General features: G+C 38.8%; 1 protein-coding gene across 6 annotated transcripts in view; it reads right to left on the bottom strand.

Annotated features, from left to right (window-relative positions):
* Nucleotides 1–15,781, bottom strand: part of GTF2I (general transcription factor IIi) — a 114,619-nt gene that overhangs the window by 27,397 nt on the left and 71,441 nt on the right. For all 6 annotated transcript variants that reach the window (XM_044747621.2, XM_044747624.2, XM_044747622.2 and 3 more), the window contains 4 exons: nucleotides 7,986–8,044; nucleotides 6,871–6,942; nucleotides 2,138–2,321; nucleotides 1,048–1,106 (listed from right to left, as the gene is read on the bottom strand). In XM_044747621.2, coding sequence (XP_044603556.1) covers nucleotides 1,048–1,106; nucleotides 2,138–2,321; nucleotides 6,871–6,942; nucleotides 7,986–8,044 — 374 coding nt within the window. The remainder of the gene's footprint in view (nucleotides 1–1,047; nucleotides 1,107–2,137; nucleotides 2,322–6,870; nucleotides 6,943–7,985; nucleotides 8,045–15,781) is intronic.

The following is a 15,781-nucleotide window of genomic DNA, read 5'->3' as shown; positions in this document are numbered from 1 at the left end:
CAAAGCTCCATCTTGGGGAATATTTTTCTTTGCATGACTTCCCTCAGCAAAGTCTGTGTCACATCCAATCTTCAACTCATCACCAATACTTTGTCTCTTTGCCTATATCAAAAGCATGCTGAGGAGGCTGCTGTGATGATTTTGATGCTCAACCTAAGAGGCAAATAGTGATTATATCCTCTCCCCTGCAGGATTGCTGACACAGGATAATTCTGTTTCCCTAATACAGTATTTCTCAAACACTTTTAATGCCACGATAAACAGGAAAAATTACACAATCTATCTGGCGTACCAGCTGATCTTCAACAGCTGCCCCCGGGTTCCCTAAGAGCTGGAGGATCAGTATTTTAGTAGACACAAAATATTTTAGTGCAGTATTTTAGTAGCCTGTCTTGTAGACCAGTTCACCTTAGTATTTACCAGAACGATTAACTGCACGAATTGAGAAAAATCCATTGGTTCTTGGCAATAGAAGTCCCTAATGTTGTAGATTACAAGCTGTGATCACTTTTTCTGACATTACGCAATATTAGACAAAAAGATGGGAAAGAAATAAAGGCAGACACACAGCTCAAATAAAGAAGATAAAACCATTCACACATGTGCAAGTGAGACTTCATAGTCCTTTTCTATTGAATGGCTGTGATGTCAGCACAGATGCTGGAATTACAGTATTTGGTACTGGTCGTTTAAAAACAGGGTCCACGGGAATAAAAATTAAGGTCTACATCTGCATGGTCTGACACATTAGCAACACGTGGCAACTCAGCACTTCAAAGGTGGCTAGTTGAATTGAAATGTGCTCTAAGTATAAAATATGCCCCAGAGTTTCAAAGCCCAGTGCATGGTTCTATATTCTATTTGTAAGTCTTCCTAGTTCTTCCATGTCAGCCACAGCCACAGCATGGTCACTGACAGATGGGTGGTATGGTTCCAAGAGCCGGAAGCAAACCCAGGCTGCCAAAGTGGTGAGAGCACCAAACTTTAAACACTAGGTCATCAGGCTGGCTCATCTAAGCTTTTTAAAAGAAGTCACAACCATCTTACCTGGTGTATTTGTTCTCGGTTGAGTAACTTCAGTAGTACTGTGAGTCAGAAGTTCTGGTCTGGAAAAACGGTTCATGTTAGTAATACAGCATTTAGGAACACCATAAAGTCCTTCCCCACACAGCTGTGCACTGCCGATGATTTTCAATATGGTTCATTCTGCCATCATTTGCAGTGAAAAAAATCATTTTGGTGACTCTAGATTATTTTGAAAATAGCAATTTCCACAGATTCGATTGGGACCACCTGTATGTCCTCAAAGGCAATTAGCTCAAAACTGTGCAAAACAGTCGCCTTTCCCGCAACCAGTCCAACCTCCTGTTTCTAACCCTCAGATGAAGTACACCACGCAACAGCTAGAAATGTCTAGCTATGTCATCCTACAGTTTCCTCTCCCCTAAACAATTAGTCCCAACGAACATACACAGATAAACGCACACTCCCAATCAGTGAGCAAGTACCACAGAGGCTATCCTACCACAGCCTTCCTATTCAAGAGAGGCCTTTTGTTGACACTCCCTGCCCCCAAATCTCCCTTCTGCTATCCCTCAAACTCAAGCCAGAATAACCCTTTTGAAATATAAATCAAAATTATTTTAAGAGGAACAGGCTTTCAAACCTTTTAATCACTCCACTGAACGCCCTCCTCCACTTGGCCCTCTCAGGCTGTCCTAACATGCCAAGCCCACAGCTCCACACAGAATGGTGTGGGTATGTGAACGTTCAAGTACGTCTGACACCTCCCTGCCCCTACTTATCTATCTGCTTTCTTTGGGACATCTTCCCTCCATTCCCTATGTACAACTGACCCATCCACATGCCACCCTCGTCTTCTTCCCCAAAGTGCTCAGGAACACTTCATTGCAGTTATCTCTGTAATAAGCCTACCAAGGACAAACAGGGTTCCTGTTGGACCCATTTTCTACATCTGGTGCCTGGTATTGAATAAACACTTACTCAGTAAGTGGATCTAAATGTAATACTTTAATTTTAAGTCAGTCCAACTGAGAGGGGAACAAAAGGCCCATGTTCATGAAATTAACCTCTTCTTAAGGACAACATTAAATGTTTCTGCGGATTATAATCTTACCTTTTAATAACAAATTTAATTCGATTGCCCACTTGAATGATTTTTTCCAGTCTTGGGATTCCATACCACGAGGGACTTCTAAAAGGAATGTTTTCTGGCAGTCCTTCCACATAGAGATCATTAGGATGTGCCTCAAATTTCTGGTAAGGTACTGCCTTGGCTTCAGTGCTCCCCAAGGCTTCAGCTTTACAAAAGAAAAGCAATGCCGGAGACTAAGTCTCTGTTGAAATCATATTTTAGTACAATCCAAAGCAAGGTACCTGTCAACTTTTTAGAGAGAAAGTATACTCTGGAAACACGCGCTAACTACTGAAACAGACTTAATACAGCAAATACAAGTATAAGCCGTCCACCGTCAAGAGGTAACTTTTAGTGGATTTAAGTTTCCTGATTTTAAAACCATCTCAATCTCTAATATCTTATAAAAAATCTTTCAATCTTTGGAAAGAAATAAAGGATAAGAAAATCATGACTGACAATAATAAAGATCACAACTTAAAACACTACTTTTTCAAGTATTTGGAGGCAGATTCTTGGTACTTAATGTTTTATGAGTATACTAATCCTCTTCTATTGGATCCTGCACACTGAATTATATCAAGCTATACTTTTATTTCTACCACAAGCACGAGATTAACGGTCTTTACCCCTTGAACCTCATGAGTGTACCATTTTTAAAGAAATAACTTTCTGCAAAGAATTCGTGGAATGGGAAATTAGTAAGCAGAGACTGGTTTCGATTAAAAGATACACATCAACCAAAGTTAACGCATGAACCTTGCTTAGATCCAGACTCAAAGCAAAAACTTGAGGATACTTTTCAGATGAATGAAGAAACTCAATGAAGGACTGGATAACAACAGATACAAAGAACTAGTTAATTTTGGCAGGTGTGAAAATGACATTGTGGTTGTGTAAACAAATGTTAATACTGTCCATGGATGCACACTGAACAAGTAAAAAGACACAATGTCTGTGATTTGCTTTGTAATATTCCTATAAATGGAAAAAAGAGGAAATGAAGAAAAGGTGAAAAATCTTAATGATCAGTCAATTTGAAAAATGGGTACATGAGAATGCATTGTACTATCTGTCTACTTTTGAATAGGTATAGAATTGAAATTTCAAAATGTAAAAATGAAATTACTAATCCCTGCTCTGAAACCACATCCAAACAGAGCTCTAGGAAGATTCAAATAATTTAAACATCATCAGCATTTTATAGGTTTCCCTTCCATTATGTATGTTACATTTAAATATTTTTACAATCTGATGGTTTAAAAGAGTAGCTCCTTGAAGAATTAATTTGTATTTCCTTCTTCGACTGACTTTCCCCTCAAATTTAAAGGGCTTATATCTTCGTTTCTTTCTTCGTTTCATTAGCACAAAATCTGAAGGGCCCAACTATAAAATCTTTTTGATATAAGTAAAGAATGTGCATTTGAAAAACTACATACAATGTAATAAAGATTGCAGCATTATTTATGTTATAAAAGAAACATTCCCTTATAAAATATGGTAAAGACTACTTACACCTGGGAGTAATACTAAGCATAACTATTCTATTAGATAGAGCAATGAAGAATATAATCATAAATCTAACAAACTTCCTATAAAATGAAAAAAACCAATTGTTGGAACTGAGAGAGAGGAGCAGAAGTTATAGAAAAGGGGAAAGGCCAACTGCATTAGTTGTTCATAAAGAAAGCAGCAATTCTGCTGACTTCTCACTCTCCAAAGTAGCTACATTCCTAGACCCACTTAAGGCCATGAACACTAAAAAGAAGTACCAGCCTTTTATAATGTAAAAATACACAAACTTTCACCTATTTTCTTAGCTCTGATACAATGCCAAAATATCTTCCACTGATCGCTTTTTCTTTATGTGATACACTACTACATCAATAGCCTCTTCCTTCCATGAAGCAAAAGTCAGCTTGCTGGGCAACCATCAGTGATGCTAACAGACTGGCTGTTTCTTTTACCAGGCTCAATTTCCCAAACTAAACATGAAGGCAAAGTTTAAGCCTATTCATGCAGATAGTCATTATCACATGTCACCTACTCATGAATTATGACGACACAATGGTGACATCTCTAACGATAAACAATATTCATCATCTGATTTGTTTTACTAAATGTCTTAGAAATATAATGATTTTTCAAGTGGTGAAGATTCTTTAGTTCATTGCTCATTAACTGATTTCTGACAGATGTAAGAGGACAAAATTATCACTAAGATCCTATATATTCAGGTTGGATGGTCAAGGAGACTGATGAGGAGGAAAAACTTAAAAGTCTGACTTTTTCTAGATGCATTAAATTTTCAGGGAGTTAGGGGGCCAGCCCAGTGGCACAGCAGTTAAGTGAGCACATTCCGCTTCTCGGTGGCCCGGGGTTTGCTGGTTTGGATCCCGGGTGTGGACATGGCACCGCTTGGCAAGCCATGCTGTGGTAGGCGTCCCACATATAAAGTAGAGGAAGATGGGCATGGATGTTAGCTCAGGGCCAGTCTTCCCCAGCAAAAAGAGGAGGACTGTTGGCGGCAGATATTAGCTCAGGCCAATCTTCCTCAAAAAAAAAAAAATAAGTAAGTAAAAAACAAAAAAATAATTAAAAAAAATTTTTCGGGGAGTTAAAGAGTATAAGTAAAAAATAAGTACATGGATTCTGCAAACAACACACAATTAGTGACCTAAGTTTGCAGTTGCCACTTGAGGTGCACCTAAAAGCTGGTTTATTGGGTCTTTAAGACCCAGTGCCATGCAACCCTCTTGGAAACTATAGGGTGAAGAAGAATCCTCACCCAGTAGACTTGGCTTTTTTGTGGTAAAACTCTAATGGTTTCTTTCACAAAATTATGAGAATCCCTGTGGTACTCAGGATTCTCTGTTCCAGCCACACACACTGCTCTCCACTGCAGCCTTCCTTGCCCATGACAGCTCTGTGGCACTTCTGTACTTGCTTTGGTCTTCTCAGTGTCATAATTCAAAGAGGCCCAACGTGCACTATGTGACTGAAAGGCTCAGTGATTTCTGACCCTGGTCCACTCAGTGAGTATTTGTTGAGCATCTGCCCAAGCAGAAGCACAGTTATGGCAGCAGACAAGACAGACAAGATCTGGGCCGTCAGATCCACGGTGTAGTAGCAGGAGGAAAAAGACAAGCATTAGTGCTTTGAGGAAAACAAAAGGAAGATGAGCTACAGCATGCTCGGCGGTTTATGTCTGATGGGTGCTTGGTGGAAAGAAAGATCTCCAGTGCAGCCACATTTAAGTTGAGACGTAAATAAAAAGGAGAGGCACAAAAAGATCTGAGCTAGGAGCATTCCAGAGACAAGGACACTAACAGTGCAGCAGTCCCAGGAGGGGAGGACCCTAGAAAAGTAAAGGACAAGCAGATGCTCACCGCAGCTGCTACAAAGTGAGCCAGTGGGATAGGGAGGGAGGTGATACCAGAAGAAAGGCAGGGTGCCGGGATCAGGGACTATGGAGCTTATTCCAGCTGCAAAGAAAAGCCATAGAGTACAGAAGAGGGAAGTGACATGCTCCGTTTTATGTTTTTAACGAGATTAAAAACATTAAAGTTTTTAGATTTACATCTGGCCGCTTTGTGGCACTGGCTCTGAATACAGGGACAGACAGCAGTGAGGAAGAAAAGGGGATGGGTTTGGGCTATGTCTTCAATGCAGAGATGGCAGGAAGCCTTGTGACAACACAGAAATCAACAGTACCTCCCAGAGCCTTTGCTTGGAAGCCTGGGCAGAGTGTGGTGCCACTGGGCAGACTGGGAGAGGAAGGCATTTGCGGGGGGAAATCACGAGCTCTACTTAGGACATGTGAAGTCAGAAGACGGACAGAGCTATCAAATAGGTGGGTGATTATAAAGGTCTGGTGCTAAGGGGAGTTCTCAGGGCTAAAAACTTACATTTGAACATCATCAGGGTAAAGACAATAAATTATTTTTAAGATATGGGATGGAGTGGGATTACCTGTGGAAAAAGAATAGCAAGAAAAGAGAAGGAAGGTTTGGGACTGAGCTGTGGAGCAGCACTCCTAAACTTGAAGACTGAACTCAAGGGAGGTGCCATCAAGAGAATGAAAAGGACAGCCAGAAGACAGTGAGAAGCCCAGGAAGGAACAACAAGTCGGTAAGATTCGAAACTTTCCATAAAAATAGTTTAGGATAGTTTAAAAACCAAGAAGAAAAATAAGAAGACAACTATGTTGAATGCTGCTGAGAAGTAGGATAAAGCAAGGGAAAGAATGACTTTTGGTGACAAAAGCTGTTGCAATGGTAAACCACACCTAAGCATCCTAAGGCACAGCAAGCACAGCACACAAGCCCAGCAGAACAGTGAGGGCCATGTCACATTCTCTGATAACCAGCAGTGTACTGCTGAGCACTGTGGTGACAGCCTGTGACTGAAGGTCTCCTTTCTTCCCAAGAGGCACACAAAATATTGTCCAAGGATCCGAAGACAAAAGGATTCCAAAACTGTGAAATGCCCTAAGCTAAGCTATACTGTATTAAAAAATTACTCAAGAGCATATAGGGGTTCATGTCACTATTCTCTCCCTTTCTGCACAGGTTAAAAACCTTTCATAATAAATATATATTTAAAAACAATAAAAGAAAGCTGGAGGTGAGTCATATCCATCATATTTACTTTCTTAAAGCAAAATCGGGAAAAATTATGTAATACGCTTTAGTTAAAGGAAAATTTAGACTTACCAAATTTTTTGCAGAAAAGTTGATCTACCATCTTTCGTAACTTAGTGATTCTGGCATACCACTCTTCCTTTACTGAAAGAGCAACAAATACACACATTTCCTCAACTTTATGGCAATCATAATTTAGGTTATTAAATATTATGATTATAAAATAGGCAGCATTGTTTTCCTGTTCTCTCTGACTAAAGTTACTTCTAAGATTTCAGAATGTGTTTATTAGAATAATGCTAACGCTGGGGCCGGCCTGGTAGCGCAGCGGTTAAGTTTGCACACTCAGGATCCCAGGTGGGGACATGGCACCGCTTGGCAAAAGTCATGCTGTGGTAGGCGTCCCACGTGTAAAGCAGAGGAAGATGGGCACGGACGTTAGCTCAGGGCCAGTCTTCCTCAGCAAAAAGAGGAGGATTGGTAGTAGTTAGCTCAGGGCTAATCTTCCTCAAAAAAAAAACCCCCCAAGAACAAAAAAACAAAAAAATCCAATGCTAACACTGAATAAATAAAAAGAGTAAGAACAAATGAAACAATGATAAAATGGAAATTTATAATTTAAGAGTAATTTTACGCAGGTACTCTATAAAGTATCATACTAAAGCTAGGAAATAGCAGAATTCAGTTTACTCAAGAATTTAGAATATGATAATGCTGGCAATCCTTCCATGATACCAACTGTAAGTGATGTGACTTCCATTTTGTATCCCCTCTCCATCCCACTCCACTCCACCCCAAAGCAAAAGCAAGAGAACAAATTCAGTTGTTTCCTACAAAACACATCTAACAAACAGTGATCCCCATGGCGAGATATACACTCTAAGAAGTAAATCTTTTTATGTCCTGAGTATAATGATGAATAATTATTCAACCTATCGATGTGGACTTGAATAATGAACTGTTCAATCCACTATGCCAGATAAATTTCGCATCTCAAAAGTAGAACAGACATGGTTCTTTCAGTGTACCCAGAAATCTGACATTTATACTTATTTATAATGAGTTACTAAGAAAAAAAATGACTTGATTCTTCTAGAGAATATTGGTCAGTGGTTTCACATTGTGTACTTCTTGCACATAATGTTCTGACTTCAGACACACAATCTGACGCCAAGCTGGAGACCCACCTCCTGAAGCTGGTTTATCAAGCTGTAAATCTTCACGTGTTGAATTCAGAAGTTCATGTCTGCAAGGAGAGAAAAAGCACTACGTGTTTACCACGTGATATTCAGCAGAAGCAAAACTACAAGTACTTATTTAATATTCAGTCATCAAGGCCAGTTTTAAAAAGAAAAGACAATCTGGACTCTTGAGCACAATTAAATCCTAATTTCTTGAGATTTCCAGAGTATTAAAACCAAATGGTAATTGCAAATTGTTTCATAAGGTGATTCATGGAGCATGTGTCCTCACAGAAAAAGAGTTAACTGCGCAACCTAAAGGTATTTCTAACAGGGTAACACCACAGGAAGCAAACCATGAGTTTTAAATGAGACCCTTTCAGTTTACATTACATTCAAGACTACCTTACTTCAACCCATCCGTAAATCGGCTATGAAAATCCTGAATATACCTCAATACTAACATTTGCAGGACATACACCTTTTATCTTTCATAATACACAAACAGCCCATAAAACATAATTTATAGATCACAGAATTTTCACAATCCATCTCACATGTCCCACATCACTCCATGTTGTTGTAATGGCCTAAAGATATGGGGAGAGGAGGAGCCATATGACAGAAATGTTGGAAGCCAATATAGGATTAAGTCAAGGGTATACATAATATTTGAACAATATTAGTGAGCTGTGAAATAAAACGTTTGCTAAACTCTATAGAATTGCCCTTCTAAATAGACAAAATAGTTTATGTTTAGCAAGACTGATCACATTAGTCTCTGGGGAAAGGCTTTTCAAAGTCCCTTCCAAACGTGGAAGATGGCTTCTCATAAATGAATATATTGAAAGTCTTGAAATAGAATGTGCACAGCATAAAGTAACTCATGACCAGCTTGCATAAACATTTAAACATCCAAAGATTTGATATGCTTTATATGAACACATCCTGCAAAATTCTTCATCTATTTTCTTTATATATTTTATTAAAAATTACATTTAAAAACCCCTAACAAATTAAAAAGCAAGAAATGTAATAAAATGACAATACAAGAGAGTTCTCAAAACACTAACCTTATTAATCTATCAATGTGTGAGGGGAGGGGTATGCTTGTTTATGGTTCTTGGCTAGTGTCAGAGTCCTAAGAACAAGCCCATTTTGTTTACCGTTCAATTTGGTGAGAGACTACTAAATATTTAAACTACAATTTATTTGAAAGAAAAATAGCTGCTAGGAACAAGTTCCCCTCTGTGGAGGATAGCTCACCTCTTACTCTTGAGGTATCTCTTGCGTTCTTTTCATCCTTAGTTACATCTCAAAACCTCTTTTCATTCCCTTATTTAACACCAACACAGAGCAGGTTTGCCTGGTTGTAATCTTTGACGAGGTGGCTGTTAATGTCCCCATTTTCTCAACAGCACCAGAATGTTAGCAGAGTAATGAAGTCGAACACTTTTGCAAATGATATGCCTACTATTCTAATACTGTTATTCACGTTACTGTTTATAGCTCAAAGATATATGAGAAAACTGTTAAAAAACTGGTTATAATGTGCACATGACTCAAATAAACTCATTTACAAAGGACTTAAAATGAAACCCATTTATTTCAGAAGAAGTGAGCTGGTCTCAACTCCATGGGGGCCAAGTACTGCTTGGTCTAAACCTTACATCATGGTGCTATCTTTCCTATGCCTGCGCCCAGCTGAGGATAAGCAATTAATCGAATTCTAACCAGAGACAAGGCGGGCCATACTGCAGGGTTTCCTTGCTCTCAGAGAAATGGGTAGCTACCCTCTCCTCTGCAGATGTGTGTGGCTGTGAGGCCTGGAACTACTGCATCCAGCTCACGAGTAGTCTAAGGAAACTACCAGTGCAATGAAGGAAAAATCTGGAATAGCGCAGAAGCAGAGACCCAAGTACCACCGTTTTAATCATGCCCTCTGACCTCCTCACTAGGTGAGATAAGAACCTTCCTGTATTAGTCCAATGTGAATCCGGGTTTTGTTACTGCTGGAGACATCCCAGCTACTACCCCGACCCTTTCCATGTTGGGAAACCTCCATTTGCTTTCAGACATGTTTGGCACATTTGGCTAGCAACAGAATTCGAGATTTAAACCATTTTCACTTAGAACTTGGAAAGAACTGCTAAAGAGTGTTACAACATCCATGACTGCTCAAAGCAAGTTTATCATCAGTATGATTTTCGTTCTTTGTGGATGACCAGAACTTATAGTCTCTGAAACTTCATAATTTTCTCCCTTATCTGTAGAGCACTGAAACTTCATGAAGCGTGATTAGGTATATATCTTTGTTTTCCTCGCAATTTATCCTGCACTACACTTTTTCAGGTTTGGAAAATAACTGTTACTCATTTTTGCTACTTTCCTTCTCTTTTCACTTTAAGTCAAACTCCACCAGGTTAGGACTCAATATCCCTTATCATGTATCTCATATGTACAATCTTCTTTACACATCACAAGATTAACAATCTTCTAGCCCTTCCATTGAAAATTTTAGTTTACCATTGTATTTTTTATAATTTCCTAGACAACTACTCTCCAACTGTTCCCTTTACAAATACATCTAGTACTTGTTTCATGGGTGCAACAGAAATTTCCAAAGATCTACAATTGCTGAGATCTGTTGATAAATGCCTTATTTTTTAAACCTTTTAATATAATCTTAGTTAGTAGGAAATATGAAAATATGATGTTGGTGCCATTTTAAAATGGAAACACTTACAATTCCAATATGAATTGCTGCATTTAGTTTTTGTTTTAGCTTTTCTGAGGAAGACTAGCCCTGAGCTAACATCTGCCAATCCTTCTCTTTTTGCTGAGAAGACTGGCCCTGAGCTAACATCCGTGCCCATCTTCCTCTACTTTATATGTGGGACGCCTGCCACAGCATGGCTTGACAAGCGGTGCCATGTCACGCCCGGGATTCAAAGCGGTGAACCCTGGGCTGCCGAAGTAGAACATGCGCACTTGACCGCTGCACCGCTGGGCCAGCCCCTGCACTTAGTTTTTTCAAAAGCTCCATGCTATGTCTTTTATGTCAATGCTAGGAAATTTATGGCATTCAGCTATCTTGGCTTTTTTTTTTTTAAATTTTTTATTGAGTTAATGATAGGCTCCAATCTTGTGAAATTTCAGTTGTACGTTATTGTTTGTCAGTCGTGTTATAGGTGCACCCCTTCACTCTTTGTGCCCACCCCACACCCCACACCTTTCCCCTGGTAGCCAGGAATCTGTTCTCTTTATCCACATGTTTAAATTCCTCATATGAGTGGAGTCATACAGAGATAGTCCTTCTCTATGTGGCTTATTTCAGTTAACATAATTCCCTCAAGGTCCATCCATGTTGTTGCAAATGGGACGATTTTGTTGTTTTTTATGGCTGAGTAGTATTCCATTGTATATATATACCACATTGTCTTTATCCAATCATCTGTTGATGGGCACTTAGGTTGCTTCCACGTCTCAGCTATTGTAAATAATGCTGCAGTGAACACATGGGTACATGGGACTTTTGGAGTTGCCGACTTCAAGCTCTTTGGATAGATACGCAGTACTGGGATAGCTGGATCATATGGCAGTTCTATTTTTAATTTTTTGAGGAATCTCCATACTGTTTTCCATAGTGGCTGAACCAGTTTGCATTCCCACCAGGTGTATAAGGGTTCCTTTTTCTCCACAACCTTTCCAACATTTGTTACTATTTGTTTTAGTTATTTTTGTCATTCTAATGGGTGTAAGGTGATATCTTAGTGTAGTTTTGATTTGCATTTCCCTGAGGCACAACGATGATGAGCATCTTCTCATATGCCTATTGGCCATCTGTACATCTTCTTTGGAGAAATGTCTGTTCATGTCCCCTGCACATTTTTTGATCAGGTTGTCTGATTTTTTGTTGTTGAGTTGTGTGAGTTCTTTATATAACATGGATATTAAGCCTCTGTCAGATGTAAGACTTGCAAATATTTTTCCCCAGTTAGTGGGTTGTTTTTTTGTTTCAATCCTGTTTTCCTTTGCCTTGAGGAAGCTCTTCAGTCTGATGTAGTCCCATTTGTTTATTCTTTCTATTGTTTCCCTTGTCTGAGAAGACATGGTGTCCAAAAAGATCCTTCTAATACTGACGTCAAAAAGTGTACCGCCTACATTTTCTTCTAGAAGCCTTATGGTTTCATGTCTCAGCTTTAGGTCTTTGATCCATTTTGAGTTTATTTTCGTGAATGGTGAGAAAGAATGGTCAATTTTCATTCTTTTACATGTGCCTTTCCAGTTTTCCCAGCACCATTTGTTGAAAAGACTTTCTTTTCTCCATTGTACGCCCTCAGCTCCTTTGTCAAAGATTAGCTGTCCACAGATGTGTGGTTTTATTCCTGGGCTTTCAATTCTGTTCCATTGATCTGTGCACCTGTTTTTGTACCAGTACCATGCTGTTTTGATTACTGTAGCTTTGTAGTACGTTTTGAAGTCAGGGATTGTGATGCCTCCAGCTGTGTTCCTTTTTCTCAGGATTGCTTTAGCAATTCGGGGTCTTTTGTTGCCCCATATGAATTTTAGGATTCTTTGTTCTATTTCTGTAAAGATGGTCATTGGGATTCTGATTGGGATGGCGTTGAATCTGTAGATTGCTTTAGGTAGAATGGACATTTTAATTATGTTTATTCTTCCAATCCATGTACATGCAATGTCTTTCCATCTGTTTATGTTGTCATCCATTTCTTTCAGAAAAGCACTGCAATTTTCCTTGTATAGGTCTTTCACTTCCTTAGTTAAATTCACCCCGAGGTATTTTATTCTTTTTGTTGCGATTGTGAATGGTATTGTGTTCCTGAGTTCTTTTTCTGTTAGTTTGTTATTACAGTATAGAAATGCTACTGATTTATGTAAATTGATTTTATACCCTTCAACTTTGCTGTAGTTGTTGATTACTTCTAAAAGTTTTCCAGTGGATTCTTTGGGGTTTTGCATATATAAGACCATGTCGTGTGCAAACAGCAAGAGTTTCACTTCTTCTCTCCCTATTTGGATTTCTTTTATTCCTTTTTCGTGCCTGATTGCTCTGGCCACAACCTCCAATACTATGTTAAATAAGAGTGGTGACAGACGGCATCCTTGTCTTGTTCCTGTTTTCAGGGGGATTGGCGCTCAGTTTTTGCCCCTTGAGTATGATGTTGGCTGTGGGTTTGTCATATATGGCCTTTATTATGTTGAGGTAGTTCCCTTCCATCCCCATTTTATTCACTTTTTATCATAAATGGCTGTTGGATCTTGTCAAATGCTTTCTCTGCATCTGTGCAGATGATCATGTGGTTTTTATTTCTCAGTTTGTTGATGTGGTGTATCACATTGATTGATTTGCGGATGTTGAACTATCTCTGTGTCCCTGGTACAAATCCCACTTGATCATGATGTATGATCCTTTTGATGAATTGCTGAATTTGGGTTGCCAAAATTTTGTTGAGAATTTTGGCATCTATGTTCATCAGTGATATTGGCCTGTAGTTTTCCTTTTTCATGCTGTCCTTCTCAGGCTTTGGTATCAGCGTGATGTTGGCCTCACAGAATGTGTTAGGAAGTGTTCCACCCTCCCTAATTTTTTGGAATAGCTTGAAAAGGATAGGTATTAAATCCTCTCTGAAAGTTTGTTAGAATTCCCCAGGAAAGCCATCTGGTCCTGGGGCTTTATTCTTTGGAATGATTTTGATTGCTGTTTCAATCTCTTTCCTTGTGATCGGTCTGTTCAAATTGTCTGCTTCTTCGTCCCTAAGCTTTGGGAGATTGTAGAAGTCCAAGAATTTATCCATTTCCTCTAGGTTATCCCTTTTGCTGGCAGATAGCTTTTCGTAGTATTCTCTTATAATCCGTTGTATTTCTGAGGCGTCTACTGTTATTTCTCCTCTTTCATTTCTGATTTTGTTTATTTGAGCTTTCTCTCTTTTTTTCTTTGTAAGTCTGGCTAGGGGTTTGTCAATTTTATTTATCTTCTCAAAAAACCAGCTCTTTGTTTCATTGATCCTTTCTACTGCCTTTTTCGTTTCAATAGCATTTATTTCTGCTCTGATTTTTATTATTTCTCTCCTTCTGCTGACTTTGGGCTTTGTTTGTTCTTCTTTCTCTAATTCAGTTAGGTGTAGTTTAAGATTGCTTATCTGGGATTTTTCTTGTTTGTTAAGATGTGCCTGTATTGCGATGAATTTTCCTCTTAATACAGCTTCTGCTGTATCCCATATGTGTTGGTATGGCATGTTATCATTTTCATCTGTCTCTGGTATTTTTTGATTTCTTCTTTAATTTCTTCAGTGATCCATTGCTTGTTCAATAGCATATTCTTTAGTCTCCACATCCTTGTCCCTTTCTCAGCTTTTTTCTTGTAATTAATTTCTAGCTTTATGAGCATTATGATCAGAGAAGATGCTTGTTATTGCTTCAATTTTTTTTAAATTTGTAGAGGCTCACCTTGTTTCCCAACATATGGTCTATCCTTGAGAATGTTCCATGAGTGCTTGAGAAGAACAGTTATTCTGCTGTTTTTGGATGGAGTGTTCTATATATGTCTATTAAGTGCAACAGTGTTAGCTTTCCATTTAGCTCCACTATTTCTTTGTTGATTTTGTGTCTGGATGATCTGTCCATTGATGTGAGTCGGGTGTTGAGGTCCCCTACTATTATTGTGTTACTTTTGATATCTTCTTTTAGGTTTGTTAATAGTTGCTTTATGAACTTTGGTGCTCCCATGTTGGGTGCATAGATATTTATAAGAGTTATTTCTTCTTGGTGAAGTGTCCCTTTGATCATTATATATTGGCCCTCTGTGTCTCTTTACCTGCCTTATCTTGAAGTCTGTTTTGTCTGATATAAGTATTGTGACACCTGCTTTCTTTTGTTTGCTATTAGCTTGGAGTATTGTCTTCCACCCCTTCACTCTGAGCCTGTGTTTGTCCTTGGAGCTGAGGTGTGCGTCCTGGAGGCAACAAATTGTTGGATCTCCTTCTTTAATCCATTTTGCCTCTCTGTGTCTTTTTATTGGAGAGTTCAATCCGTTTACATTGAGGGTGAATATTGATGCATGAGGGCTTAATGCTGTCATTCTGTTGCTCGTTTTCCAGTTTTCCTGTGTGTCCTTTGTTTCTTGTCCTGTGTGTTTTAGCCTACCCATCGACTTCCACAATTTCTTATGCTGGGTTTCTTAGATTTTCCTTATTTATGTTTTTGTCTCTGTTCTGTTTTTTAGTTTAGTGGCTACCCTGAAGTTTGTATTCAGAATCTCGTGTATAACATAGTCCCTTTTCTGGTGGTCTCTTTCTTACTTAGCCTAGACTGTTTCAGTCCCTTTCCTCCTCCCTTCCTAAATCATTATTTTCATCTCTCATTCCAACTTGTGTTGTGAGTTTGTGGTTAGAGTGATAAGATCATCTTTGCTTTGGTGATTTCCTTCCCTTTATCTTAATGCTATAGTTGAATATTTGCTATCCTATTCTGATTCTATTTGTCTCCCTACTCTATGTTTTGTGACTCCTTTCTTCCTTTTTTTCTTTTTTCCGGTATGAGAACCTTCTTGAGGATTTCTTGTAGTGGAGGTCTTGTAAGTATGAAGTCCCTTAGCTTTCGTTTGTCTGGAAAAGATTTACTATCTCCCTCATATCTGACGGACATTTTTGCTGGATAGAGTACTCTTGGCTGAAGATTCTTATCCTTTAAATTTTTGGATATGTCACTCCAATCTCTCCTAGCTTGTAAGGTTTCTGTAGAGAAATCCGCTGAAACTCTGATAGGGTTCCTTTGTAGGT

This window comes from Equus asinus, chromosome 14 (genome assembly GCF_041296235.1).
Source record: "Equus asinus isolate D_3611 breed Donkey chromosome 14, EquAss-T2T_v2, whole genome shotgun sequence".
Classification (NCBI taxonomy): domain Eukaryota; kingdom Metazoa; phylum Chordata; class Mammalia; order Perissodactyla; family Equidae; genus Equus; species Equus asinus.
The sequence above is the reverse complement of the archived record's forward strand: the minus strand, read 5'-3'. Positions and strand labels throughout refer to the sequence as shown.